This window comes from Odocoileus virginianus, chromosome 3 (assembly GCF_023699985.2).
Source record: "Odocoileus virginianus isolate 20LAN1187 ecotype Illinois chromosome 3, Ovbor_1.2, whole genome shotgun sequence".
Lineage (NCBI taxonomy): Eukaryota > Metazoa > Chordata > Mammalia > Artiodactyla > Cervidae > Odocoileus > Odocoileus virginianus.
In genome coordinates, this window is record NC_069676.1 from 76,272,789 (window position 1) to 76,299,601 (window position 26,813).

The 26,813-nt window shown below is 45.3% G+C and overlaps 1 protein-coding gene across 1 annotated transcript; it reads left to right on the forward strand.

Annotated features, from left to right (window-relative positions):
- Positions 1-177: 177 nt before the first annotated feature.
- CKMT2 (creatine kinase, mitochondrial 2) lies at positions 178-26,510 on the forward strand. The gene is made up of 10 exons (XM_020888078.2): positions 178-217; positions 12,988-13,159; positions 14,444-14,642; positions 16,559-16,654; positions 17,112-17,333; positions 18,935-19,020; positions 19,969-20,092; positions 21,697-21,831; positions 23,270-23,395; positions 26,248-26,510. The coding sequence occupies exons 2-10, from the start codon at positions 13,008-13,010 to the stop codon at positions 26,365-26,367; spliced, it is 1,260 nt and encodes a 419-aa protein (XP_020743737.1). The 5' UTR covers positions 178-217; positions 12,988-13,007; the 3' UTR covers positions 26,368-26,510.
- The last annotated feature ends 303 nt before the right edge of the window (positions 26,511-26,813 follow it).

Below are 26,813 nucleotides of genomic sequence, written 5' to 3' on the forward strand. Positions count from 1 at the left end.
TCAAGGGCAAGGCCGAGTCGGGCTTCGCCCCGCCCTCCCCGCCCCGCCCCTAAGGCCCCGCCGCTCCCTGTAGCCCTTTCAAGACCGGGCCCCGCCCCGCCCCGCCCCGCCCCTCTGCCCCGCCCCTCCCGGAGCCCTTTCAAGGGCGGCCCCGCCCCCACCCTCACAGTCCTTGGCTGTTCGCTAGCGGCAGGACGTGGGAGGCTTCGGCTCCAAGGTCAGTGTGGCTGTGGAAACCCGGCTTCATTCCTCCAAAACTGGGGTCATTGCTAGAGCCAGGGTAGGGCCTTGTGAGCGGTGGACCCAGGGCTGTGGGCCGGGGTCTGGGCGATGCTCCTGTGTGAGGAATTCGTGGTAACTCTTGAGAAAAACCGGCAGCGCGTCTGTCCTTGATTGAGCCGCCCCGCACCCAGGCGCAGGTGACCATTCCGTAGGCCAGCTGCGCGCGGGGTGCTGGCACCCTGTCAGCACCCTGCTTGCGGTGCCTGTCTTTGATAGGGAATCAGGGCTTTTTCTTGATGGAAAAAAAAAAATTTAAATGCCACTGCGTTGGGGACTAACTTTCAACTTTCTTTCCCTTGTAATCTGTAGAAACTCATTAGTTTGAGGGATGGCTTCCCTCAGCAGTATCAGAAGATATGCAGACCAGTGACTTGCGATAAACTGAAAAATGGACACCTTGAAGCCCTGGAGAGGAGCTAATTACAGATTGGCTCAGGAGCTAGACTTGATTTATACTGGTTAATACATTTTAAATTTTATTTAAAATTATTTAACTAAAATAATTAAAATTTAAACAAAATAGCTAAAATAATTAAAATAATTAAATAAAAATAGTAGATAATTAAAACCCAAGTAACTGTTTCCACCGCCCTCAGCCCCCTGACTGGAGGTAAAAATGCTAGAGTTGGCCTACGTGTATTTCATCTCTGGCAAAGGGCTGTTGTTTGCTTGCTTGGTTGGGTTACTGTCAGCCCTGTTTTTGTCCCTTGGGTAGGTGACATCTCTGCTGGGTGTGGAGAGTGACATTCACCAGAATGAGGCAAAACCCTCTGGCCCTGCTCAGCGCTGCCCTGAGACCTTCCCTTGAGCGTTGCCCTGACTCTGCGACACCTCCCCGACAGGGTCAGGTGGAATCAGCAGAGGTGGCAGTTAATGGCCTCATGACACGGCTTCGCGTGTTCACCTGGTGTGTTGTTTCCAGAAGTGCTGCGTTTCCTTTCTGCAGCCATCCTGCTGCCTTTGTGTCTGAGCTTGTGTCCTTGGTCTTTTCCCGCTGTGCTCAGGTAGAAGAACACAATCACCACCAGAACTTGGCAAGGGGCTTCCTGGGCCTCCCAAGCCGGCTCTGGGGGTTATTAGGCTGTGTGAGCCCTCCACTTCCTCTTCTACTTTTGTGGGTGCCTTTTCCAACCTTCCCCCCAAACCTTTTGTGGGTGAAGGCACTGTTCCAGCAAAGGGCATGAGCACCGCATGCACCCACAAACTCTGCCAGCTTCCTGAGCAAATCTACCCTTAGAGCATGGACCAGGGGCCAGGTCAGTTTCCCTAAAGTAGAGGCTGAAGAAGGTCTGGGAAACTTGGGGTGGGGGAACAGGAGAAGGAATGGAGGGTCCTGCATGTTCCAAGGCAGGAGGAGGACTGGTTCTGAGACAGACTTTGCCCCTGGCTCAGAGGCACTGGGACTCCATCTCTGCCACAGCCTGGAACAGGAGCCATTTGCCTTCCCAGAGGGGACCACATGGGACCTTGCATCAGCATTCTGGGAGTCCCTGCTCACTGAGCCAGGAATCCGACAGGGAGCCCATCTGAAGGTGACCGCTGGATGTCACATCCACTGCTGCCTGGGAGTCCACAGGGCTCCTTCCCTTGGGCAGGGAAGGAGGCTACCACTCCTGTATAGCATTTCAAAGAACTAGATGGTTCCTAGCTTCCTATTTTCTTGAAAGCAACTTACACTTGAGAGATGAGCCTGTGATGGTTGTATGTCTTCATCACCAGGAGGCCTAGGAAAGGCCTCTGTTTTACAGGGAAGGACCACAGATTTCTCTGCTTATGACTTTCTACTTGTTAAATAGAATGGAGATGCCCAAGGGTGCCTCTTAGGGTGCCAGTAAATCCGGGGGTGGTGAGGTAACTTGAACCTTTTGCTCCCTTGGAACTGGGAAGAGACAGTCGTTCTCTGTTGGCCACGAGTGATATCATGAGAATTTGTTCACAGTGTTCTGTGGAGCTAGTCCAGCCTCAAGGACGTCCTCTATTTTGGGGTCACTCTCTCTGGAGGGAAAGCTGACACGTGGTCCGACCCCTGGCCTTCCACTGCCCTCCAAGGAGCTCAAAACACAGATGCCGTGTGCAGCTGGACCAGAAATAACTCTGAGTCAGCAGAATGACACCCATGGCGTCTACCTTCAGTTACTCAGGACAACCAGGAGGTCAGAACTGAGGCAGTGACAGAACCCAAGGCTGGGTACCATCCATATCCTAGGATTTGACAGAACCAGACAAAACCAGACCCAGACTCCCAGTATGCCTGCCTGAGACAGAGAGGTGGGGGGCTCTTGGGCATGATGACAGAAGAACTTAATGTGATGGTTCTTGTTTTTCTAGTGGAGAGGGCAAGTATATAACCACAGCACCATTGCTTTTTGGCTGTGATTTTGCACCCCATTTAGAAATCTCTCTGGCTTGCTGCCCAGCAGTTTGGCCAGAGTGTAGCCTTGATGCTAAAAATCAAATCAGGAGTCATGAAGTGTTCCAAGTTAGGAACTGAGGCAGATGACTTCTGTGGGGTGAGAGCTAGAGACTACCTCCCTCCTCATCCCTGCAGTCCCTGCGTCTGCAGTACAGAGGGGAGAAGAGAGGAGGAGAGAGAAGAAAACCCCATACCCTATCTCCTCCAAGAAAGGCAGGCTGGCCCAGCATCCCTGGCATGGCTGGCAGGCGCTTTGGGCACCTGGCATCAGAGTGGGGTGGGTGAAGTGGCACCTGGCATCTCGGCCACTTCAGCAGAAGCCTGAGGACAGGAAAGAGGACAGGCTTATGATATTCTGGGATGCTGGGGGAGTCACATGCTCTCAGGTGACAAGTCTAGAATCTTCTGTGGTAAATGCATATCTATCGTCTTGGGGGCCTGAGTGAAGTGATCTGTGGCTCCCGGGTCCTGAACCACAAAGGTGGTTTCTCTCCAACTGCTGATCAGTGCAGGGCTGCCTGTGAGGTGCTGTGGTTTGTACGGAGCCTGGATCTAGGGCCACAGACAAGCCTATTTCAAATCCCAACTTTATCAAATGTTGGTCCCTTAACCTCTGTCTGTTTTCTCCATCTGCAAAATAATGCCTACTTGCCAGGGTTGTTTTAAAGACTGAGAACAACATTTGTATGGGCCTCTTGCATGATGCATGGCTCATGGTGGGAGTTTGGTCAGTCAGTCAGTTCAGTCACTCAGTCGTGTTGGACTCTTTGAGACCCCATGAATCACAGCACGCCAGGCCTCCCTGTCCATCACCAACTCCAGTTAAAAAGATAAAAAGACAAAAAAAAAAAAAAAAAGATTAAAAAGACAGTAAGGTGTGGCCATGCAGAGATGGAAAGGACATTCCAGGTGGAAGGAAAGGCCTGGGTAAATGGTCAGAGTCTGGAAGAAGAACTTGGGAACCCAACTGAGGAAATCGATGTTGTGAGCCCTGACATTGGTTTTCAAAGGATGATCTGTGGATCAGAATATACATGATGGGCTCCGTCTGGAACCAAGGCTTGTCCTCAGAGAGATTACAGAATAAAGCAATTAGATGAAACACTTTGAATGGTAAAACTGAAGTCAACAAACATTCAGAGAAGGGGCAGACCAGTGCTGGCTAGGAAAAACAGTGGTGGTTGTGGGAAGAGAGTAATAACTGTCCTGTAGCCTTAAGGTCACTAGGGGGAAGAGACTCACATTTATTCAGCGCTTACTGTATATAGCCTGTCACTTTGTCCGCACAGCAGCTCAGGGAGGGGTTTCATCATATATGACGGAGGAATTCATTATATAGAGGGAGTCGCTGAGGCTCAGGTCGGCAATTTGCAGGTTCCATAGACCCAGCAGGGCCTGAGAATTGCCCATACAGCTTACATAATAGACATGTTGACAGTGCCATTCTTGCTACTCATTCAAAAGATGGAGTCTGAAAATGTGGCTTTTTGATACACTTCACAGTTGAATTTTTTTTTTAGTTTTAAATTTAATTTTTTATCATAAAGGCAATCCACGCTGGTTTCTACAAGGGATGCAATAATACAGAATTCTATTCAGTTCAGTTCAGTTCAATCACTCAGTCGTGTCCGACTCTTTGCAACCCCATGAATCGTAGCACGCCAGGCCTCCCTGTCCATCACCAATTCCCGGAGTTCACTCAAACTCATGCCCATCGAGTCGGTGATGCCATCCAGCTATCTCATCCTCTGTCGTCCCCTTCTCCTCCTGCCCCCAATCCCTCCCAGCATCAGGGTCTTTTCCCATGAGTCAACTCTTCACATGAGGTGGGCAAAGTATTGGAGTTTCAGCTTCAGCATCAGTCCTTCCAATGAACACCCAGGACTGATCTCCTTCAGGATGGACTGGTTGGATCTCCTTGAAGTCCAAGGGACTCTCAAGAGTCTTCTCCAACACCACAATTCAAAAGCATCAATTCCTCGGCACTCAAGCTTTCTTTATAGTCCAACTCTCACCTCCATACATGACTACTGAAAGACCATAGCCTTGACCAGATGGACCTTTGTTGGCAAAGTAATGTCTCTGCTTTTTCATATGCTATCGAGGTTGGTCATAACTTTCCTTCCAAGGAGTAAGCGTCTTTTAATTTCATGGCTGCAGTCACCACCTGCAGTGATTTTGGAGCCCAAAAACTTAAAGTCTGCCACTGTTTCCACTGTTTCCCCATCTATTTCCCATGAGGTGATGGGACCAGATGCTATGATCTTAGTTTTCTGAATGTTGAGCTTTAAGCCAACTTTTTCACTCTTCTCTTTCACTTTCATCAAGAGGCTTTTCAGTTCCTCTTCACTTTCTGCCATAAGGGTGGTGTCATCTGCATATCCAAGGTTATTGATATTTCTCCCGGCAATCTTAATTCCAGCTTGTGCTTCTTCCAGCCCAGCATTTCTCATGATGTACTCTGCATATAAGTTAAATAAGCAGGGTGACAATATACAGCCTTGACGTACTCCTTTTCCTATTTGGAACCAGTCTGTTGTTCCATGTCCAGTTCTAACTGTTGCTTCCTGACATGCATACAGGTTTCTCAAGAGGCAGGTCAGGTGGTCTGGTATGCCCATCTCCTTCAGAATTTTCCGCAGTTTATTGTAATCCACACAGTCAAAGGCTTTGGCCTAGTCAATAAAGCAGAAATAGATGTTTTTCTGGAACTCTCTTGCTTTTTCAATGATGCAGCGGATATTGGCAATTTGATCTCTGGTTCCTCTGCCTTTTCTAAAACGAGCTTGAACATCTGGAAGTTCTCAGTTCACATATTGCTGGAGCCTGGCTTGGAGAATTTTGAGCATTACTTCACTAGTGTGTGAGATGAGTGCAATTGTGCGGTAGTTTGAGCATTCTTTGGCATTGCCTTTCTTTGGGATTTGAATGAAAACTGACCTTTCCCAGTCCTGTGGCCACTGCTGAGTTTTCCAAATTTGCTGGCATATTGAGTGTAGCACTTTCACAGCATCATCTTTCAGGATTTGAAATAGCTCAACTGGAATTCCATTACCTCCACTAGGTTTGTTTGTAGTGATGCTTCCTAAGGCCCACTTGACTTCACATTCCAGGATGTCTGGCTCTAGGTGAGTGATCACACCGTTGTGATTATCTGGGTCATGAAGATCTTTTTGTACAGTTCTTCTGTGTATTCTTGCCACCTCTTCTTAATATCTTCTGCTTCTGTTAGGTCCATACCATTTCTGTCCTTTATTGAGCCCATTTTTGCATGAAATGTTCCCTTGGTATCTCTAATTTTCTTGAAGAGATCTCTAGTCTTTCCCATTCTGTTGTTTTCCTCTATTTCTTTGCACTGATTGCTGAGGAAGGCTTTCTTATCTCTCCTGGCTGTTCTTTGGAACTCTGCATTCAAATGGGAATATCTTTCCTTTTTTCCTTTGCTTTTAGCTTCTCTTCATTTCACAGCTATTTGTCAGGCCTCCTCAGACAACCATTTTGGCTTTTTGCATTTCTTTTCCATGGGATGGTCATGATCCCTGTCTCCTGTACAATGTCACAAACCTCCATCCATAGTTCATCAGGCTCTCTGTCTATCATATCTAGTCCCTTAAATCTATTTCTCACTTCCACTGTATACTCATAAGGGATTTGATTTATGTCATACCTGAATGGTCTAGTGGTTATCCCTACTCTCTTCAATTTAAGTCTGAATTTGGCAATAAGGAGTTCGTGATCTGAGCTACAGTCAGCTCCCAGTCTTGTTTTTGCTGACTGTATAGAGCTTCTCTGCCTACTTCAAGTCTGTGGCTCTGAAGTAATGCTTTTTGCAGTTTGATGAGTAACCTTTAATACTTTCCTTTATGTTCATACTAATATATGCAAATACACACATAGATACATCATTGTTATAAAATTGGAGTCACTCATAATCATTATTCTGAGATTTTTTTTCTCTCTTTTAACCTAAGAATAGAGCATAGACATGCATCCAGGTAAAGTGGAGGCACTTTTAACTGATTCTTTAATAGCCATGGAATATTCCATTGTCTCTTTTTATCACATTTCATACCATCCTTCTTCCTCTGATAGACAGGTTCTTCTAGGTTTTTATGCTACTACACATAGTGCTTCACTAAATATCATTGTGCCTCTCTCCTTCTATGAGGCTTCCCTGGGTTTTCGGATGGTAAAGACTCTGCCTGCAATGCAGGAGACTGGGGTTCAATCCCTGAGTTGGGAAGATCCACCTGGAGAAGGGAATGGCAACCCACCCCAAATGTTCTCAAACATTCTGAGAGCAAAATGTTCTAGAGGTGACCTCATGAGTGATGCAAAGTGATAGTTACAGATGTTGCACATGTTCAGGCCTTCATAAGTGCCAGGCCTCATTCAGATTCGTTCCCAGCAGCTGCAAATGTTCTGGAATCTGGAATCCATCAAGGTTGTCCTCAGTCATGACTTTTCTCTGGGTCTTTGGGGACAGGCAGCCACTATACATCCTGGGCAGACTCAGCCCCAGTGGACTTAAACTCTCCACATTTCAGGGAATTATCTTCTATAGATTCTCTCCAGAGTCAGATTCGGATGAGTGACAGTAATCAAGGAGTCTGTGTCCTCATCTGGAAGATCCGGACCGAGACATAGAACAGGGGCTCTAGTCACCCCTCCTTCCTCTCTTTCTTTCTGCTGTATTCCAAAGTAGATTGAATGTAGTGTGGGCTGAGTGCAGTGGCGGTTCTCCCACCTGGAGGATGGCTGGAAGGCAGCTGGCCAGAGAGAGGCGATGCAGCAGGCCTCCGTGGTCATCTGTTTATGCACATGGGTGTGTGATGTCAGGGCATTGTTGCTGCTTTCATCTTTGGTAGTTTGCGTCCTGGTGCCTGTCCTAGGGCAGCTGGAGGTAAACAATAGCTCAGACTGATTAAGACCAGGCCAGCTCCCTGAAACAGTATAGCTGAATGAGCTGGGCCAGTTCTAGTCCCTCCCAGGGCTCCCACAGGGCTCTGGTTCCCCTGGAAGAACACTGACGCTATGACTTGTAGTTGCCCAGGCGGGGTGCTGGTTAAGAGCAAGGACTGTGAAAACAGACCTCTGGTCCTGAATCCCCGCATTGCCACTCACACACTGTGTGCTTTTCGACAAGTTATTTTACCTTTCTTTACCTGCATTTGCTTATCTATAACATGGGGATAATCAGAACGTCCTCTGTTGTGAGGATTTAATGGGGGAATAACCATAAAGCTAATGGAACCATGTGCCCAGCATGTAGTAAGTGCTACATGAGAATTTTCCCCTCAGACTATGAGCTCTGTAAAAGCTGCCACATACTAGATAGCTAAATATTAATATTTATCAAACAAATAAGTAAAAAGATACCTCTCCTTGCCCTCTCATCACCAAGTCTCACCTCTCCCTCCACTGCTGCCCACTCTGACCCCTCCTTCCATGAAGCATGCCAGGATCATTCACAGTGACCATGACCTGTTACACTGCCTTATGAGATCTGGAAATCTGTGATCAGTGGTGTTCCTGGAGGGTGGTGGAAGCCCTGGGGGCATACCCTCTGGTTCCACGGCCCTTCAGAGCTGCCCCAAAATGACACGTGTGTGGCTGGTTGGCAATTTGGCACCATAATTATCCTCTCTCAAGACCTCGGTGGAAACCCTGATTGAGAAGAACCATCCAGGATCCCTGAGAGACCATGAGGAACCAGAGGCAGCTAGAACTGTCTGGCAACTCCATTCCCTGGAGAGGAGAGGTTACTCCATCTAAATATACTATAATATTGTTATTAAACCTTATGAGTAAAAGCAGGATCTTCATTTAAACTCAGTACATGTGATTTCCCTTAACTGACCTTTGGCTATCAGTTAACCTCTCTGTTTTTTAGTTCCCTCATCTTTTAAAAAATTTTTTGATTTTATATTATAGTATAGCTGATTAGGTGGCTCAGTGGTAAAGGGTCACCTGCTGATGCAGGAGACACAGGAGAAGAGGGTTTGATCCCTGGATTGGGAAGATCCCCTGGAGGAGGAAATGGCAGCCACTCCAATATTCTTGTCTGGAAAATTCCGTGGACAGAGGACTCTGACAGGCTACATTCAATGGAGTTGCAGAGTCAGACACAACTTAGTGACTGAGCATGCACACACAGAAACTAAAATGTGGATATGAAACATTTCAAACATTAATATTTTGAATCAGACACCCACCCACAGATCACCGTCACAGGGAGAAGACCTTTAAAGACCACCAGTGGACTCACACGTGGACACCACCCCCTCCTCTTCCTCCTGACTCTGTCTCTTTGGATTTATCTCCTCAAACACACTGAGGTGAACATGTATCAATGCTAAAGCCAACTTAGGAAAGAAAAATAAAAATCAATTATCTGAGCCAAACTCAGAAACAAATGCACTTCTTGTTAACTTAGGGAGTATGTCTTGGCTTAAATTTTGGCCCATATGTAGTCTGGAAAGAGAGTTCTGTGGCTAAATCAGAGAAGAAAAGTATTGCCTCTCTGCTTAGGAAGCAGATTGGAGGGTGTGGAAGCAGATACAACGGGTCTCAAAGATGTAAGTTAGTGTCACTTGCTGTGTACAAAAGCCAGGAAGAATGGGTGTTGTTCTGTGAGGAACACTGACCTACCCTTGGAAGGAGATGGACAACAGCTCAAAGTCTAGTAGGGAGCAAAGAAGTACATGTGTTCAGATGAATGTTGGGCTATTACAAGTCCCTGGAACAACTCTAAGAAACGGCCCATTTGTCTTGCCTGCTGATTACTAAAGTAATTTCTGTTGTCTTTAGGGTTGAGGGGATTCTTTTTAGACATGGCACAGAGGAAAGGCTGTCTGATAATTTGATTTCCTGGGCTAACATAGGAAAATAACTCCCTAAATTTTTTTTCAAGGACTTTGATGCTTTAGGTGAAATGATCAAATTTCTCCCTGCTGCTGCTGCTGCTGCTGCTAAGTCACTTCAGTTGTGTCCGACTCTGTGTGATCCCATAGACGGCAGCCCACCAGGCTCCCCCATCCCTGGGATTCTCCAGGCAAGAACACTGGAATGGGTTGCCATGTCCTTCTCCAATGTGTGAAAGTGAAGTCGCTCAGTGGTGTCCAACTCTTAGCGACCCCATGGACTGCAGCCTACCAGGCTCCTCCATTAATGGGATTTTCCAGGCAAGAGTACTGGAGTGGGGTGTCATTACCTTCTCCACAAATTTCTCCCTAGTGTTGCTCAAAAAGCTGTTAAGTCAAGACTTCTAGGTGCTGATTCTGGAAGAATAACTGGGAACTGGGAACCGATCCCAGTTCCCAAAATGCAATCAGGTAAGAAAGTGGACTGCAGAAGGCTACTGTTAGAATTGTGTGTAAAGCCATGCTGGCCTCACCCTATTAGAGGAGTTTATTATCTTCAGGGTAGCCTAGGTTTTCCTCCCGTAACCATACTCTCAAGAGACTCCTTGCAGCCATCCAACCCACCTAAGCTTGGAGAATCCTGTAGCAGGGTCCTGATAATCTAAACACTAGGGAAAACATTCCACCCTTCATTTGGGCATCACAAAGTCCAATATAATGAGAGGGTACTAAGAATTGCCTGCTTTTTTGTTTTCCACTCATCAACCCATGGTAAATAGCTCGCTCATCCTGGATGATGCTGTGAATTAATATTCCATTCTGATCTCTGGGTAGTAGTAGACAGGCTATCTGATTTTCATCCCCGATGACATTATATATTTATCTTGATTTATACATGTTCTCTACTTTATCTGGATCTCATCCTATCCATCTGTTGTCTATTTCCTACTTTCTAAAGCATAGAGTTCCTTTGTTATTTATCTGCACTTTACCTTAAATTGCCTTTTTCACTGTCAGGTTTGAAAGATAATTGATTATGTTCCCAAGTCTGGTTGATAATTGTTGTCTCTTAGCCCCTTGAAGACATCATTTCTCTGTCTTCCATTATTCACTGTTGGAAAATCAGCTGATGTTTTTTCTTTACAGATGAACTGTCTTTCCTCTTTAACTTCTTTGGATATCTTTGTTGCCCATAATCTGCAGTTAACTATTATTCATGTATTTATGGATTATTTTAATTTTGCTTGGTTTATGTCATACCTTTTGAATCATGGATTTTTGTTTTTCATCCGTCCTGGAAAATTTCCAGTCATTTCTCTTCAAATATGGCTTCTCTGTTTTCTCTATTCTCCCTTCTGAGGTCTCCATTAGATGTATCTTTGATCTTGTCATTCTATCCTTATATCTCTTATGTCTTATATTTTCCATTTTCTTATTTTCCTGTGCAACATTCTGGATAATTTATTATGGTGTATCTTCCAATTCATTTATTCTATCTTCAGCTGTATTATTATCCATAGTTCATTCTGGTTCTCTTTCAGATCAGGTTGATCATTCTTAGTAGTTTCCTGTTGATTGCTCATCATTGTGAGTCCTTGCTTGCTCATTGTTTCTTTAAACATTTTATAACTGAACTGAATCTACATTCTTGTCTGAAAATTACAGTATCTTCAGTCATTGAACTGAATTAAAGTCATTGGAGGTCTAAATCTGTGGCCCTTTATTCTGTTGATTCCCTTGGGTGCTTAGTGATCTATGAGAGCTTGTTATGGTTTGATCTTCATCTATAGGAAAGTAGGGCCTAAACTGAATATACCTTCCTCAGAGAGCATTTAAGTGTGCTTTTGCTGGGAGGACTTCTGATCTTGGACCATTTTAGCCCCTCTCAAGGGTCCTAGTTCAGCTGGAGAGTCTTAGACTCAGCTTGCCCTTTCCCAGCTGATAGCCTGATCTTAGTGTGCAAATGGACATCCACACCTAAGAGAGCCCAAATCTCCTGGCTTGTTACCCTGAGCTCTGACACCAGCTCACTTGGGGTGAGTGAAGTAGGTGAGTGGTCCTCAGAGACTTTGAAACTGTGCATGATTAGTCAAGTTCATTTCACCTGCCTTCACCAATCAAGGTCGATTTAAGACTTGCATGTCCGCCATGCAGTTTCTGGCCTAAATTATAAGGTGTTTGCCCAAGTTATTTTCCAGGAACATGGACTCAGCTGTGTCTAGTTCGAGCTGAGCTGGTTAAGACTAGATAGGACCACTGACCTCCCAACTGGGCAAGCACGAGTGTCCAAGCTCAGTGACCTTTTGACAGCACAGGGCTGGAAACTCCACCCTCAGACCCTACAGAGGTAGCCTCATTACACCTGTGTTAGATGACAATTACCACACCTTTTGCCAATCACCTTTCCCCACACACCGCATACACTCTATGCTTCAGAGCACCATGCTTCTTTGTTATCCCACAAATACTCCAGACCCTTTTCCTTCAGGGAGGTGAATTTGAGAGTTTTTCCTCCTGTCTTCTTCCATGGCTGCCTTGTGAATAAACCCTCCTAAGGGTTGCTGCAAACCTTAGTGTCTCAGCACTTTGGCTTCCTGTGTGTTGGGCAAAATGAGCCTGGTTGGTAACAGCTTCCTCTGTCTCTCATAAGCCCAGCATGCCATTCTGTTCAGGGTCTTGTCAGTGGCAGAGCCCAAAGAGCACCTGGTCTGTCAAGCCACCAGATGTGGAAAGCCTCCATTTTTTTCCCTTGATATCATATTGATGGAGAAAATGACATGGACTTCAAGCAGTTTGACATTCTCTACATCTAAAACTAACCAGATTTTTTCCAAGCAGTGTGAGGAGGGTGGGGAAAAAAGGGAGAAAGAGAAAAATGAAACAAAACAGAGGCTAAGTCTCCTGCAGTTTTTTCTCTCCTGTATTGATCTCTGTACTGTGGTTCAGGGCCATCCTGTGAGACTGTCTGGTCTTCAGCTTCTCAGGAGTTCCCTGGTGGCCCAAAGGTTAGGCCTTGGTGCTTTCACTGTGGTGGCCCAGGTTTGATCCCTGGTCAGGGAACTAAGCGGAGAAGGCAATGGCACCCCACTCCAGTACTCTTGCCTGGAAATTCCCATGGACAGAGGGGCCTTGTAGGCTGCAGTCCATGGGGTCTCTAGGAGTCGGACATGACTGAGTGGCTTCAATTTCGCTTTCATTCATTGGAGAAGGAAATGGCAACCCACTCCAGTATTCTTGCCTGGAGAATCCCAGGGACGGGGGAGCCTGGTGGGCTGCCGTCTGTGGGGTCGCACAGAGTCGGACACGACTGAAGCAACCTAGCAGCAGCAGCAGCAGGGAACCAAGATCCTGCAAGCAATATAACACAGCCAAAAAATTCTTTTATATATATATATATATAAAATAATCCTCAGCTTCTCTGCCTTCCAGACACTCATCCAAGAGGAAGGATGGCCAGTACCTTCTCAAAATTGCTGACTGGCCGCAATGCCTCTCTGTTATTTGCTACCTTGGGCACCGGTGCCCTGACCACGGGGTACCTGCTGAATAAGCAGAACGTGTGTGCTGCGGCCCGGGAACAACACAAGCTATTCCCACCAAGGTAAGTCCTCTTGGCTTTAAAATGATGCCAAATGCCAGCCAGAAATAGGCTTTCCCCTGCTGAAACTGTCAGCAAGGGCCCCTCTCTGTCTCTGAGGATGAGTAAATCAGTTTGACTTGTGATGCGCAGTGACGTGTGGTGAACTCAAGCAAGTGTAGTGTCATCATTCCTGACCAGAGCGTGAGGTCTAGTGGAATAGTAATAACAAGACTGAACCCTTGTTGAACATGTCTAGGTGTGATGAGCACTTTACACAGAGTGTTTTATTCCTCTTAGCGTCTCTCTGTGATGAAACAGAGGCTTCAGAAAAGTAAGTAGTGCCTGAGTTCACACAGCTGGTGCAGCCAGATATGAATCGAGGGTGCTTGATTCCAGACCCATGCCTCACTCATGCTGTGTTGCCTTCTGGAAAATGTGATGTGATAGCACTGATTTGAAGTATCAGCTTTAAAGGGAATTAGAGCAGTGGCATGAAGACGGAGTGTTTTTTCCACCCTGGAGACCTTACCATGGCTGAGAGGTCTCACACTGGGTAGAGGGGGAGCTCTGACTTGAAGGGATTCCGTATAGGCAGGTGCGCGTGAAAGACAAGAGGAAAACCTGAGGTGTTTCTCAGAAACACCTTTTGTGGGAATCAGGATCTCTGAGGAAATTGCTGGCACCGACCATGTACCTCAGGAGTTCCTGAGGTGAGAGTGCTTGTGGTGGTCCTGAATTCCCTATTCTTCAGTCTGCATATCCCAGGGTAACATTGCACCGCCCATTTTATTTTTTCCTATGTATTAGTTTAACAGATATTCACTGAATGCCTGTGTCTATAGGCAAGCACTGAGCTTAACATAGCAGATAGCCATAGAGTGTGCATCATAGAGGACAGATAAATAAATGAATTTCTGTGTAGTTACGCCTGCAGGGATTTTAGCCTATCACAGACCTAAGGGATCAAAATGTGACTGTTATAATTTACCAAAACTTCTGGATTTTAAAATAAGCCTGCATATGATTTCAGTTTCTTTCCTAATTATCTTCATTCTATCTCCTCTTTACATAAACATGAGTCACAGTCTATAGCATCATGAACCTCTTTAGGCAGGGCCAGGTCCATTTCTCTGGCAGTTCAGGGAAGTATTTTTTAAAATCTAGCTTACTTGAATCATGACCTAGCCAGTTTCCCTCTGCCCACTGGCTGAAGAGAGCCTGGTGGAAGGATAGTCAGAAACAAAACTCTTGTATAGGCCCCGTCCCCCCCGGGGCTGCTCACTGAACTCCTCTTTCCTCGGACAGCGCAGACTACCCTGACCTGCGCAAACACAACAACTGCATGGCGGAGTGCCTCACGCCGGCCATCTATGCCAAGCTCCGCAACAAGGTGACGCCCAACGGCTACACCCTGGACCAGTGTATCCAGACCGGTGTGGACAACCCTGGCCACCCCTTCATAAAGACCGTGGGCATGGTGGCTGGTGACGAGGAGTCCTATGAGGTAAACTCGCAGCTGCCGGTTCCACAGAGTGTGTGTGGGTGGGTGCTTTGGGTTCCCTCTGTGGGGCTGCTTTCTCAGAACAGGTTCCCATAAAGCTAACCCACCTTTAGCAGAACACCTGCAGTGCTTTCTGGAACAACGAGGGCTATTCTTCCCAGGGACAAGGCTTCCTTTGCGACTGCTCTAGTAACCCTCCCTGTAGAGGAATGAGTCGCATGACTCAGCTTGCTGAGCTTTTCAAGGGGGTGTATTGGTACGGAAAAAATAAAATCTTTTAATTTTTTGTTGTTTCATTGTATTGGTGATGTGTATTCACCAGAGAGGCTTTAGGAGACGATGTTTGTGGCTGAATTTTATTGAGGGCTGCGGGTGGTTCCATGGGTGTTTAGTTTGGGAATTACTGATGACACAGTCCACTGTGGTCTTCGTGAATCATTAAGTCTCTTGGGGCTTCCCAGGTGGCGCTAGTGGTAAAGAACCTGCCTGCCAGTACTGAAGACGTAAGAGACAGGGGTTGGATCTCTGAATCAGGAAGGTCCCCTGGAGGAGGCTATGGCAACCCACTCCAGTATTCTTGCCTGGAGAATCCCATGGACAGAGGAGCCTGGCAGGCTACAGTCCATGGAGTCACAAAGAGTCAGACACGACTGAAATGACTTAGCATGCACACACACAAGTCTCCTGAAGAAATCCCATGATCTGCATCCTCATTCTGGGGGCAGAAGCCCAGGGTGGTCCCCTGTTCTAGAGCTCAGCCACTAGTGCAACTTCTGTGTCCTGGAAAATACCTCCAGCCCATCTCCCTCAGGTCTGCCCCCTTTGCACCTTCTGTTGCAGGGAGCTGAAGGCAGTTCCTTGGGAAGGCAGCTGTCAAGGGGAGGGAGGGGGCCATCTTGAATAAGCTAGATGGGCAGCGAACTCAAGAGCAGCAGTGCCAGCTCTGGGTTCCCAGAGTCCCAGACTGGCGCTGACTCCTGGACTGACATCCCACAGTTCCCAGAGGCTCAGGGTGCTCTGTTTGACTTCTCTTATCCTTATTTTACCTAAAGGATGTTCCCGGAAGTCTATGGCTTTTCAAAAAATAGATTCTGCTTGAGTTAGTTTGGGTGGGAAGGTCCTCAGAGGGTAAGAGGTTCCTGCTTTGCCTTAACTGCTGCTGTGCACTTTTCTTTCTATGCAGCAACTTTTCTACAAATGTATTGTGTTACTTAAACTCTAGAACCAGTTTTGACCACAAAACTGCTTCGCTTCTGATCTAGCAGCTTCTTTTATCTTTCAAATTCTTAAACACAAAATTTTCTTGCTTCATCTGATGGTAGTGAGCTTGACAGAATCACTAGGGAAGAGATTACCATGACAGAGATCTGTATCTCTGCCCTCACCCAAGGGGCAGTGTGCCTCAGAGGTTTTCTCTGGCATTTGCCTAGTACTACTACTGGAGTATCCAGTGGCTCAGCGGTAAAGAATCCACCTACCAATTCAAGAGACACAGCTTCGGTCCCTGATCTGGGAAGATCCCCCAGAAGAGGGCATGGCAACCCACTCCAGTATTCTTGCTGGAAATCCCTATGGACAGGGGAGCCTGGCGGGAAACAGTCCATGGGTTCCAAAGAGTCAAACACGACTTAGTGGCTGAACAACAACAACTGCTACTACTACTATTATTCAGTTCAGTTCAGTTCAGTCGCTCAGTCCTGTCCGACTCTTTGCGACCCCATGAATATAATTAGCCATCATTTCAGTCTCACACCTCTTTCCTGCATGGTTGCACTGAGAATATCAGAGAAGGAGGGCATCACCTTTGGCTTGGTGCTTAAGATAAAAAGGAACAAATGATGAACTAATTAAAGTAGATGAACCAAGAACATCTTCCTTGGTCCTTTTCCGAGGAAACAGGGGCCTCTTCCCTCCTGCAGGTGTTTGCCGACCTTTTTGACCCTGTCATCAAGCTGAGGCATAATGGCTATGACCCCAGGGTGATGAAGCACCCCACGGATCTGGATGCGTCCAAGGTAGGCTCCAGCCACCTCTGTACCCTCCCATGAAGTTGGCACTCCAGAACCCAAGGTGAGGAGCATGAGAGAGAAGGGCTCCTGGGTCCAGCTGCCCTTGAAAGCTCTGTGATGGCCTTCCCAGGCCATGCTCCCTGGAGGGCCACTGAGACCATCAGGAAATTGCCAAAGTCAGTTTTCCTTGCCTCCTACCACCAGGTTAGTGGTGGTCACTGAAAACCTTCAGCCTTTCCTTAAACAATTCCTTTTTTCACCCCAAATCTAGCCAGGGTAGAGGACTCCAGAGGGCGCCCTGTGAAGTAGCTCCTCCTTTGACTTCTAAGACCCCTGCCCCCAGAGTGGCAGGATGGCTCCAGCATGCACACGTGCTCTGTGCCTGGGGGTCCCCTCCCCTGATCTGCGGGGTGGAGACTTCTGTGGTCGCGGCCCCACGGTGACCCCACGCTCTGCTCCGCAGATCACCCAGGGGCAGTTCGACGAGCGCTACGTGCTGTCGTCTCGGGTGCGCACTGGCCGCAGCATCCGCGGGCTGAGCCTGCCGCCCGCCTGCAGCCGGGCTGAGCGGAGGGAGGTGGAGAATGTGGCCATCACGGCCCTGGAGGGCCTCAAGGGGGACCTGGCCGGCCGCTACTACAAGCTGTCCGAGATGACGGAGCAGGACCAGCAGCGCCTCATCGATGTGAGTGGCCCCTGAAGCATCCGGGCTGCCAGGGGCGGGGCTGTGTGGCCTCCCCGGAGCCCAGGACCCTGCCCTAGTGGGGAGCTTGCTGGGGTTTCAACCCGGTCAGTCTACGGCAGAAAGAGCAGACCTTAAAAGTTTAGGTCAAAAGTGGAGATTGTCTCTGAATGAAGTCTGCAGAGGAAACCATGGGGTGGGCTGGGTTTGGTGGGTGGGGGTGGATGGAGGATCCCTTGGCTTGTTGATAAATCGGAACAGTTGGGCATGGAAAATCCTGCCTGTGTCTCCAGGGCCACACTCAAATCCAGAAAGCCCAGAACATCTGGAAGGGGAATCATCCAGGTAGAAGGCCTGCCCCCAAACCTGCCTCACACCAGAGCCCGCCTCTGAGATTCCTGCTGCCTCCCCAGGCTCTCCATGGCTTCAGTCTCACACTAGGGGAGAGAAAACCTAAGTCCCTTTTTTTTCTCCTGGCATTTTCATAAGTAACTTTAAACTCCAAGGAAAAGCAGAGACAGGTTTTCTGTCATTTCAGAAGATGCAATACCACAAAAGATGCCCCATTTCCAAATGAGAAGAGCCAACTGTATGGTCTAGAGGCTTCAGTCTCCTGGGTCTCTCCACTTGCCCTATTATAGAACAGCTCCTCCTTGGCCTCAAGTAGCTGCTTCTGGTTTCCAGCTTAAAGGTCATGCTGATTCCTGGGCAATAACAGTCCCTAAACCTGTCCCAGCTCTTCCACTTAGAGACTGTATAAGGACTCCCCTTCCCGTGTCCTCTTGATTTCTGACTTCAGTGTGATCATATTGGAATACATGGTATCCACATTCATGTTCTTACTGTGTCCACACAAGCAAGAAAAATGCCAGTCTCTGGACACTGATTTTGATCTGTGGCATGGTATATTGTAGTTAGAGGCATACTTGGGAGTCATACAGGTCTAGGTTTGCACATAGATTTTGCCACTTCCTAGCTGTGTAATAGGTTGTTTTATCTGAGCCTCAGTTTTTTTTTTCCTATCACATAGAACAATTACATTTACTTCAGAGTGTTGTTGTGAGGATTAAAGGAAATAAAAGTACATAGCATAGAGCCTGGCACCGAGTGAGCATTAGATGATTGGTGACTATTTTTATTTACAGATCATTATTTTACATCTCGAGTAGTTTGTAATGAAAAGGATAATAAGAATAAATAAACCTACACACTAGAAACATGGAGAATGTAACTGTGTGGAACATTTCTCGGGACAGCACCCCCTCACTCACTGTCCACTCTGCCATTGCATGGGGTTGGTGCTGGCCGGATAGACACGCTCCGTAGTGACTAAGGATTTCTGTCTGGGTTAAGCCAGTGGTTTTCAACCTTAGCTGCACATTAGAAGATACCAATGTCCAGACCACACCCAATAACAAGAATCTCTGAGAGGTGGGAACTGGGCATTAGAATTTTTTAAGCTCTCTGATTATCATTGTGAACAGCCAAAACTGCCTGAGAGACCTCAGCCATTATTAGTGACTTGGAAATTGACCACCTGGCACTTGCCATCATGTCTGATCTCATCAGTGTCTCCTTCTTGCTTTGTCCCTTTTGGCCTGCAGGACCACTTTCTATTTGATAAACCAGTATCCCCTTTACTAACTTGTGCTGGGATGGCCCGTGACTGGCCAGACGCCAGGGGAATCTGGTATGAACTTAGCATTTTCACATTTGCAGTGTGTGCAGTGTTCTCCTTCAGATCACTGCTTGTCCTAACATGAAGTTGCTGTGACCTGCGCTTGACAGCATGCCTGGCTTGAGAAGATAGAGTACTTAGAAATGGAGAAGATAGAGTACTTAGAAATTGGTGTGTGTGTGTGTGTGTGTGTGTGTGTGTGTATGTGTGTTTAATATAGAAGTATAACGATGTTTCCAAGATGTGCAGGAATGCTAGCTGGTTTGCATAAATTATGCATGAAAAAAATTGTAAGAAAAAAATAGCTTCATATTATTTGACTTTAGAAAATCTGTTTCATGCCATTAAAGCAGAAAATGAAAAATAAATATTGAGGATGTAAGCAAAATCCTACAAGGAAGAGTGGCTCTGAGTGTACACATATTTTATCTTGGCCGACAGTCCTCAGGCCACTTTGATTCTTGTTCCTTGGTGGGTTGTTATGGCACTCCCAGAAGGAGCCCAGATCAAAGTGTTGGGAGCAGCTGCTCAGTAAGGGTGCATAGGCAAGATCTATACAGCAAACATGAAATCTGTATCCCAAACATGTTGGGCTGCAGGTAAAATCTTTTATTAAGTGCCATATGATTTTGTTTGAATCTATTAGGAGAAAGAACCCTCTTGTTAGCAACAAAGCTGAAAGTTATCATGGCTGAATTATTGTCATCCTGCCTGAGGAATGAGAGAGGTTATGTTCTTGTTGGGCAAAAACATGACATGAGGGTTGGAGTGGGTGTTACTCTTCATTCTGTCAGAGTAACATTATTTTGCAGTACTTGTGCAGGCACAGTGAAGAAATTAGGACCATCTAAGGCAATGAGTAAGGTGAAATGAAGCAATCAAGCTACAGAGGTAATGGGAATTTTCATGTGTTGAAACAAATGTAATTAACACTCAACACCATATTTCTCACTTCATTAGGCATAATTATGACAAGACATTTCTCATCTGGATTAATGAGGAAGACCACACCAGGGTAATCTCTATGGAGAAAGGAGGCAATATGAAAAGAGTATTTGAGCGATTCTGTCGTGGACTAAAAGAGGTAAGATGTCATCAGAGAATTCTGAATATTCACTAATATAAAATCTCTTTATTTTTCATTCTTGAAAAAAAGTACTGTGGTGACTTCCAAGACAGGGCTAATTTTTTCTAGGGATCGTGGTACTCTTTTGGGGTGTGACTTCCAGCAAGCTCCATGCTTCCTGCTCCAATGCAGGATGGTTTAGAGAAGTCTGTGGATCATTAGCTATTTTCTGATTTCTTTAACAAAGCTCTTGACTGTTCTAAGCATAGAAACAGTGTAGGATGCATCTATGTTCATATGTAACCAGTCAATCCTAAAGGAAATCAACCCTGAATAGTCATTGGAAGGACTGATGCTGAAGCTCCAATACTTTGACTACCTGATGCAAAGAATCGACTCATTGGAAAAGACCCTGATGCTGGGAATGATTGAGGGCAGGAGGAGAAGGGGGTGACAGAAGATGAGATGGTTGGATGGCATCATCGACACAATGAACATGAATTTGAGCAAGCTCCAGGAGATAGTGAAGAACAGGGAAGCCTGGCGTGCTGCGGTCCATGGGGTCGAAGAGTCGGGCACAACTTAGCAATTGAGCAACAAAAGCAACATGACCACAGCCTTACTTGCTGAGAATTACTATTTCTTCCTACAGCGCTCATATGAAAAAATAATAGCAACTGACATTTGTTATTTAGTATGTGCTAGGTACTGTGTTCAGTGCTTTACATGGTTCATCTAATATAATTGGACCATTTTGATACTGTGATAGAAGTTTAATTTTCTATTAAAGAAGTACTATAGAATGAAGGATTGAAATGTTACCATTTGCAGTATCATGGATAGACTTGGAGTGAAATATCAGACAGAGAAAGACAAATACTATTGTGATCTCACTTGTATATGGAATCTGAAAAAATACAACTAACTAATGAATAAAACAAAGAAGTAGACTTACAGCTCTAGACAACAAACTAGTGGTTACCAGTGGGGAGAGGGGGTGGGGGAGGGGTAATAGACAGGTAGGAGGAAAAAAGGGTTATTGTGAGAATATGTGAAATCATGTGTGTGAGACTTGTAAAGCATTATAGAATTTAAAGAAATCTTTCATTCAGTAAAAAAGATTGGGCTTCCCTGGCGGCTCAGTGGTAAAGAATCGCCTGCCAGTGCAGGAGACACGCGTTTGATCCCTGATCTGGGAAGATCCCACATGCTGAGCAACAAAGCCCATGTGCCACAACAATTGAGCCTGCGCTCCAGAGCCTGGGAGCTGCAGCTGTGGAAGCCCAAGTGCCCTAGAGCCTGGGCTCTGCCACAAAAGAGGCCACCGCAACGAGGAGCCCACAGACCGCAGCTAGAACATAGCCCCCGCTCACCACAACTAGAGAAAAGCCCTTGCAGCAATGAAGACCCACAAAACATAAATAAAATTATTAAAATAAAAGGATTAAAAATAACTTTAAACAAAGAACTGTAGTTTTTCTTTTCCAAATATAGAAGTAGTACTATAAATTTACCTAAGTTTTATTCATGGCAAACATACAGTATGCATACCTCTCCCTGGTGCTGGGGGCGTGCTGAGTGAATGGCTTCCTGAGAACTTCATCATTTGCTCCCTGTTGTAGGTGGAACGCTTAATTCAAGAGCGAGGCTGGGAGTTCATGTGGAATGAGCGCCTGGGATACATTCTGACCTGCCCTTCGAACCTTGGCACGGGATTGCGAGCTGGTGTCCACGTCAGGATCCCAAAGCTCAGCAAGGTACTGTCATGTAGCCTGTTGTCCTGTTGGGTTCCACCAGATGAGCTCAACTGGGCCTGCTTTGTGGCGGGGAAAACGTCCCATCCCATTCCTTAAGCTTTACTTTCTGCACTGATGAAAGAAAATGACAAGAAAAGGTTATTTGCTTGAAAAAACACTTATGTCCATAGGATAAGAGGTTAAGGTGCTGTAAGAATGGGATGTGGCTTCAGGAAGTTTAAATCCTCCTTCATATCACAAGTTGAGATGGACAGGCAGGCTGCTCTCCTCCCTGGCCAGCCTTCCATCTCCTTCTCTCTTCCAGTTCAGAGGTTCTCAGGCTTGAACCTGCAGCAGAATCACCTGGAGGGTTGTGAAAACCCAGAATACAGAATTTGCGCTTCTCACAAGTTTCCGGGTGATGCCGATGCTGTGGGTCAGGGAACCACACTTGAAGCACCACTGCCTTAAGGCATGGTCACAGTCAGGCCTCATGTTCTACTTTGTGGGAAGGGGAGAGAGCATGCCAGTGTGTCTGTGTGAAGGTCTAAGGTCTAGGCCCGGCAGTGACACTTGTCAGTTCTGCTTGTTCCATTAGCAAGAACCTAGACAGTGGTTACTTCCTCACCTCACCTGTTAAGATAGGAAAATGGATTCTGGTGGGCATCTGGGGGTTTCTCTGTCATAGCACACCAAGTGAATCAAATACTTTAAAACAAGTTTAGAAAATGTGATTTCGCTCCCCCCCCAAAAAAGTATGATAATATTATTCAAAATTCCAATTCTAAGAAAATTATTTCATGTGACTTAATGTCTTGATTTTAATTATATTGGTAACAACTGTTATACAGATGAACAATAAACTCACCAAAGGGTATCTAGATGCCAAAACAGTGGTATAGAAGTTAATAACAGCTCCACTACCTTCTAGCTATGTTCTACTTTTAGGCAAGTTAATTTCTCTGAGGCTTAGTTTCCTCATCTGTGAAATAAGGGTAAAAGTAATACCTTCTTCATGGGATTATTGTAAGTTTTTTTTTTTAATTTTTTATTTTATTTTTTTATTGCAAGTTTTAAAAGTTCCAGCACAGGGCCCTGGTACATAGTAAGTATACGTTTGTGTTTGCGCATGCGTCCTCAGCCACTTCAGTTGTATCTGACTCTGCAACCCTATGGACTGTAGCCTGCCAGGCTCCTCTTGTCCTTTGGATTCTCCAGGCAAGAATACTGGAGTGGGTTGCCACGCTCTCCTCCAGGGGATCGTCCTGAGCCAGGGATCAAACCTACATCTCCTGCAGTGCAGGCGGATTATTTACCCATTGAGCCACCTGGGAAGCCCAAATATATGCTTACTAAATATGAACAGTTATTACTTCTCATTTTACATCTGTTCTACGTGTGCCAAGGATGATGAATGAGTTTTGCCTCTTGTGACACCAAGTATTCTCCTTTGTCCCAGGATCCACGATTTTCTAAGATCCTGGAGAACCTGAGACTCCAGAAGCGGGGCACAGGTGGTGTGGACACTGCAGCGGTAGCAGACGTGTATGACATTTCCAACATAGACCGAATTGGCCGATCAGAGGTAACATCTCTCACTTTCCAAAAATGACCTAACAAAATCAGCCTAAGAGGAAAAGAAGTGACCTCAACAGCCCTTCCTTATTTGAAAAATTTGAGACCTCCTCTAGCCCCATGGAGTCCTGAGTCATGTTAGCATTTCATTCTATAGCACTTGTCCTCCATGGGAAAGCACTGCATAAAGGTAAGGACCATGGGATCTGAGAACATATAGACAAGTGAAGGAATTCACAGTGGGACTGCTGTCACCCACCTGCCCCCAGAGCTGTTCCAGCAATCATGAGTGGCAGGAGCTCTGTTATGCTAAAGGACAGCAGTCTTAACACTGTGAAGTCAGAGAACACAGGTGCTCTCTCTCTGAGCAGAGTGAAATAGTGGATTTTTCTCTTGATTCTGAATTTCCTTTGATGAAGGTCACATGCGATCATCTTCACTTGGGCATTTTTAGCTACTTGATAGTTTGTAAAATTTGGTAGTTAGGGTTCAAGATGGCAAATAAGATACATACCAGATATGTGTGAGATTGTGCTCAGCAGATGATCCTTAGGATTCTGTGAATATCAAGGATGAATGAGATTCATAAACGATAGGCAGGCCTGGAGTGATGCGTGAGAAAAAGTACAAAGAGCACACAAAATGAACATGCAGCAGAATCCTAAGCAAATCCTGATCTCAGTAATTCCTCCCAGTTTATCTCATTGAACATATTGAGTGTGCTCGCTAAGTCACTTTCAGTCATGTCCAACTCTTTGTGACCCTATGGACTGTAGCCCACAGGCTCCTCTGTCCGTGGGATTCTCCAGGCGAGAATACTAGAATGGGTTGCCATTTCCTTCTCCGGACAATCTTCCTGACTCAGGGATAGAGCCCAAGTCTCCTATATCTCCTTCACTGGCAGGAGGGTTCTTTACCACTAGTGCCACTTGGGAAGCCCTGAACGTATTGTGCCTGTTATTAATTTAAAGGGCTATTATACAACTCAGTGGCATCACCAACTCAGTGGACATAAGTTTGAGCAACTCTGGAAGATAGTGAGGGGCAGGGAAGCCTGGTGTGCTGTAGCCTGTAGGGTTGCAAAGAGCTGGACATGACTTAGCAACTGAACAGCAACATACAACTCAGTAACTCAGTGGCTGGTTGTCAAACCCATGGATCATTGGTGCTGTTTCTTCTTCTTGCCATCTTTTGTACATTTCATTGCTAGTTGGTATTCCTACCAGCAAACTGAGGGAAGGAAAGCAGAAAACAAAACGATGAAATCTGCCTGCATGCTACCAGCTCTGGGAGAGTGCTTGAGGAAGAAGTAGCTATAAATACCACACCTTCTGAAATTAGCTAAATAACGTTTGGTGTAGTGAATAAAGAAAATCTGGGCCCTAGCCCTGTTGGCTTCTAATATTAAAACTTGATTTTAATTACTGGAGAGCTCGGTGGTCATCATTAAAGAAAAACCCCATGATTTAGTAAGTGATCATTTATAGGAACTAGAAAAATTCCCAGAAGTGTTAAAAAAAAAATCCACTTATTTAACCTAATAACCCTGATAACCATTGTGAATATTATTCTAAATTGCCTTCCACTCTTATATTATTAAAAAAATTTTTTTACTAAATTTAGTATTGATACATATATTTGATATAAAACAGTTTTTTACCAATGTATTATGAGCATTTTTCCACAATATTAAATATTCTTCAAAACATATCTATTTAATGTCTCCCTGATTATTTGATATTATGTTTGACCATCTCTATGTTTAACTTGGATCACAACTGTGATTATTTAGTTAGGATATATTTCTAGAAAGGGGATTCTTGGGTTAAATATGAGAGTTGCTTACTTATGACCAAGTTTCCTACCAGAAGGTTTCCATTCAACAATGGAATGGGTCAGTTGGATAAGTAGAAAAAACAAGTGTTTTTTTGTTTGTTTGGTTGGTTGGTTTTTAGTAATGACTAGCTTTTTGACCCAACCCTTTCTTAGAGCTTCCATTTCCTTCTGCATGAAAAGAAGTGGGGAGGACACTGGGCTTCATCATGCCTAAAATATGTTCAGCTGTAACACTTAACCATCTCCGCCATTATTGCTAGGGCATTTTTGAGTTATATCATGTATTGTAGTGATGTCGGAACTAAATAGTAACTACTTACTACCTTAGTTGGGTTTCTTTAGGAGCAGTGCAAGAAATTTGTTTGAGAGGTGATTCCCAGGGGAAAAATCATAGGTAAATGTACTCTAGCTTAAGAAAACAAATTATTTGTAAATGAAAGTTCTAACTTATTTTAAGAAGGGATTTTTTTAAAAAGTATATCTTAATGTAATTCACATAGTTTCCATAAGTAACAAACTAGCCTGGTACCATGCAAACATTCTTTAATTGCCAAACAGTTGAGTTGAAATATTGTTCAGAAATCCGTTTACTGTGTAAATGATAATATCTGAACTATAGCATATTTAGTGCTCAGGTAGCTTAGTGGCAAGTCAAAATTTACATCTGGGTCAGAGAATATCACGAGGGTGTCACTATAGATATACTTTATGACAAACTCATTTTTTAGCAGAGATTGATGGGGAAGAAATGTCTGAAATGCAAACTAATGGTTTTCATATTTTTAAAAAGTTCTCCCACACAGTAGTAACCTTATCTTAATGACAGAAAGAGAGAAACCCTGTAATATCTCTGCTAGCTATCAGATACCTCTCCTCCCGCAAAACTTTAGGGAAACAATGAGAAGAGGTTGTTATACAGTCCATCTAACAGGGTAGGTTCTCATGTGTCCCAGTATTGTTCCTTTTGATCAAAGCCTTGCCGTGTCTTCTGTACAAATGAATGTTCCATCTCTTTCACTGTTGAAGGTCGAGCTTGTTCAGATAGTCATCGATGGAGTCAATTACCTGGTGGACTGTGAGAAGAAGCTGGAGAGAGGCCAGGATATTAAGGTGCCGCCTCCTCTGCCTCAGTTTGCCAAGAAGTGAACTTTCCTTTCCCTGATTTATAAATAATCTGTCTGCTGGTATGACAGACATAAAGAAATTTCTACTCTGAGAGTTTTTGTAGACTTGGAAAAATATAAAAATTATAGGTCCTGTCTATCTTTACAATAAAACTCTCCTTATTATCTTTGGTGTGTTTTCCTGACTTTTTTTTTTTTTTTGATGCTACTAAGATGGGTGAATAGATCCAATTCCAAGTAGCAGGCAGTAAAAATATTTTAGGACGATGATAAATCTCATATTTGTAAGACCACTTCGCACAAATCTAAACCCCTCCAATTACCGAGATGCTAAAGTGAAGTGAAGTTACTCAGTCGTGTCCGACCCTTTGCGGCCCCGTGGGCAGTATCCTACCATGCTCCTCTGTCTTGCCTCTCCAGGCAAGAATACTGGAGTGGGTTGCCATTGCAAATCCCTACAGACACCGT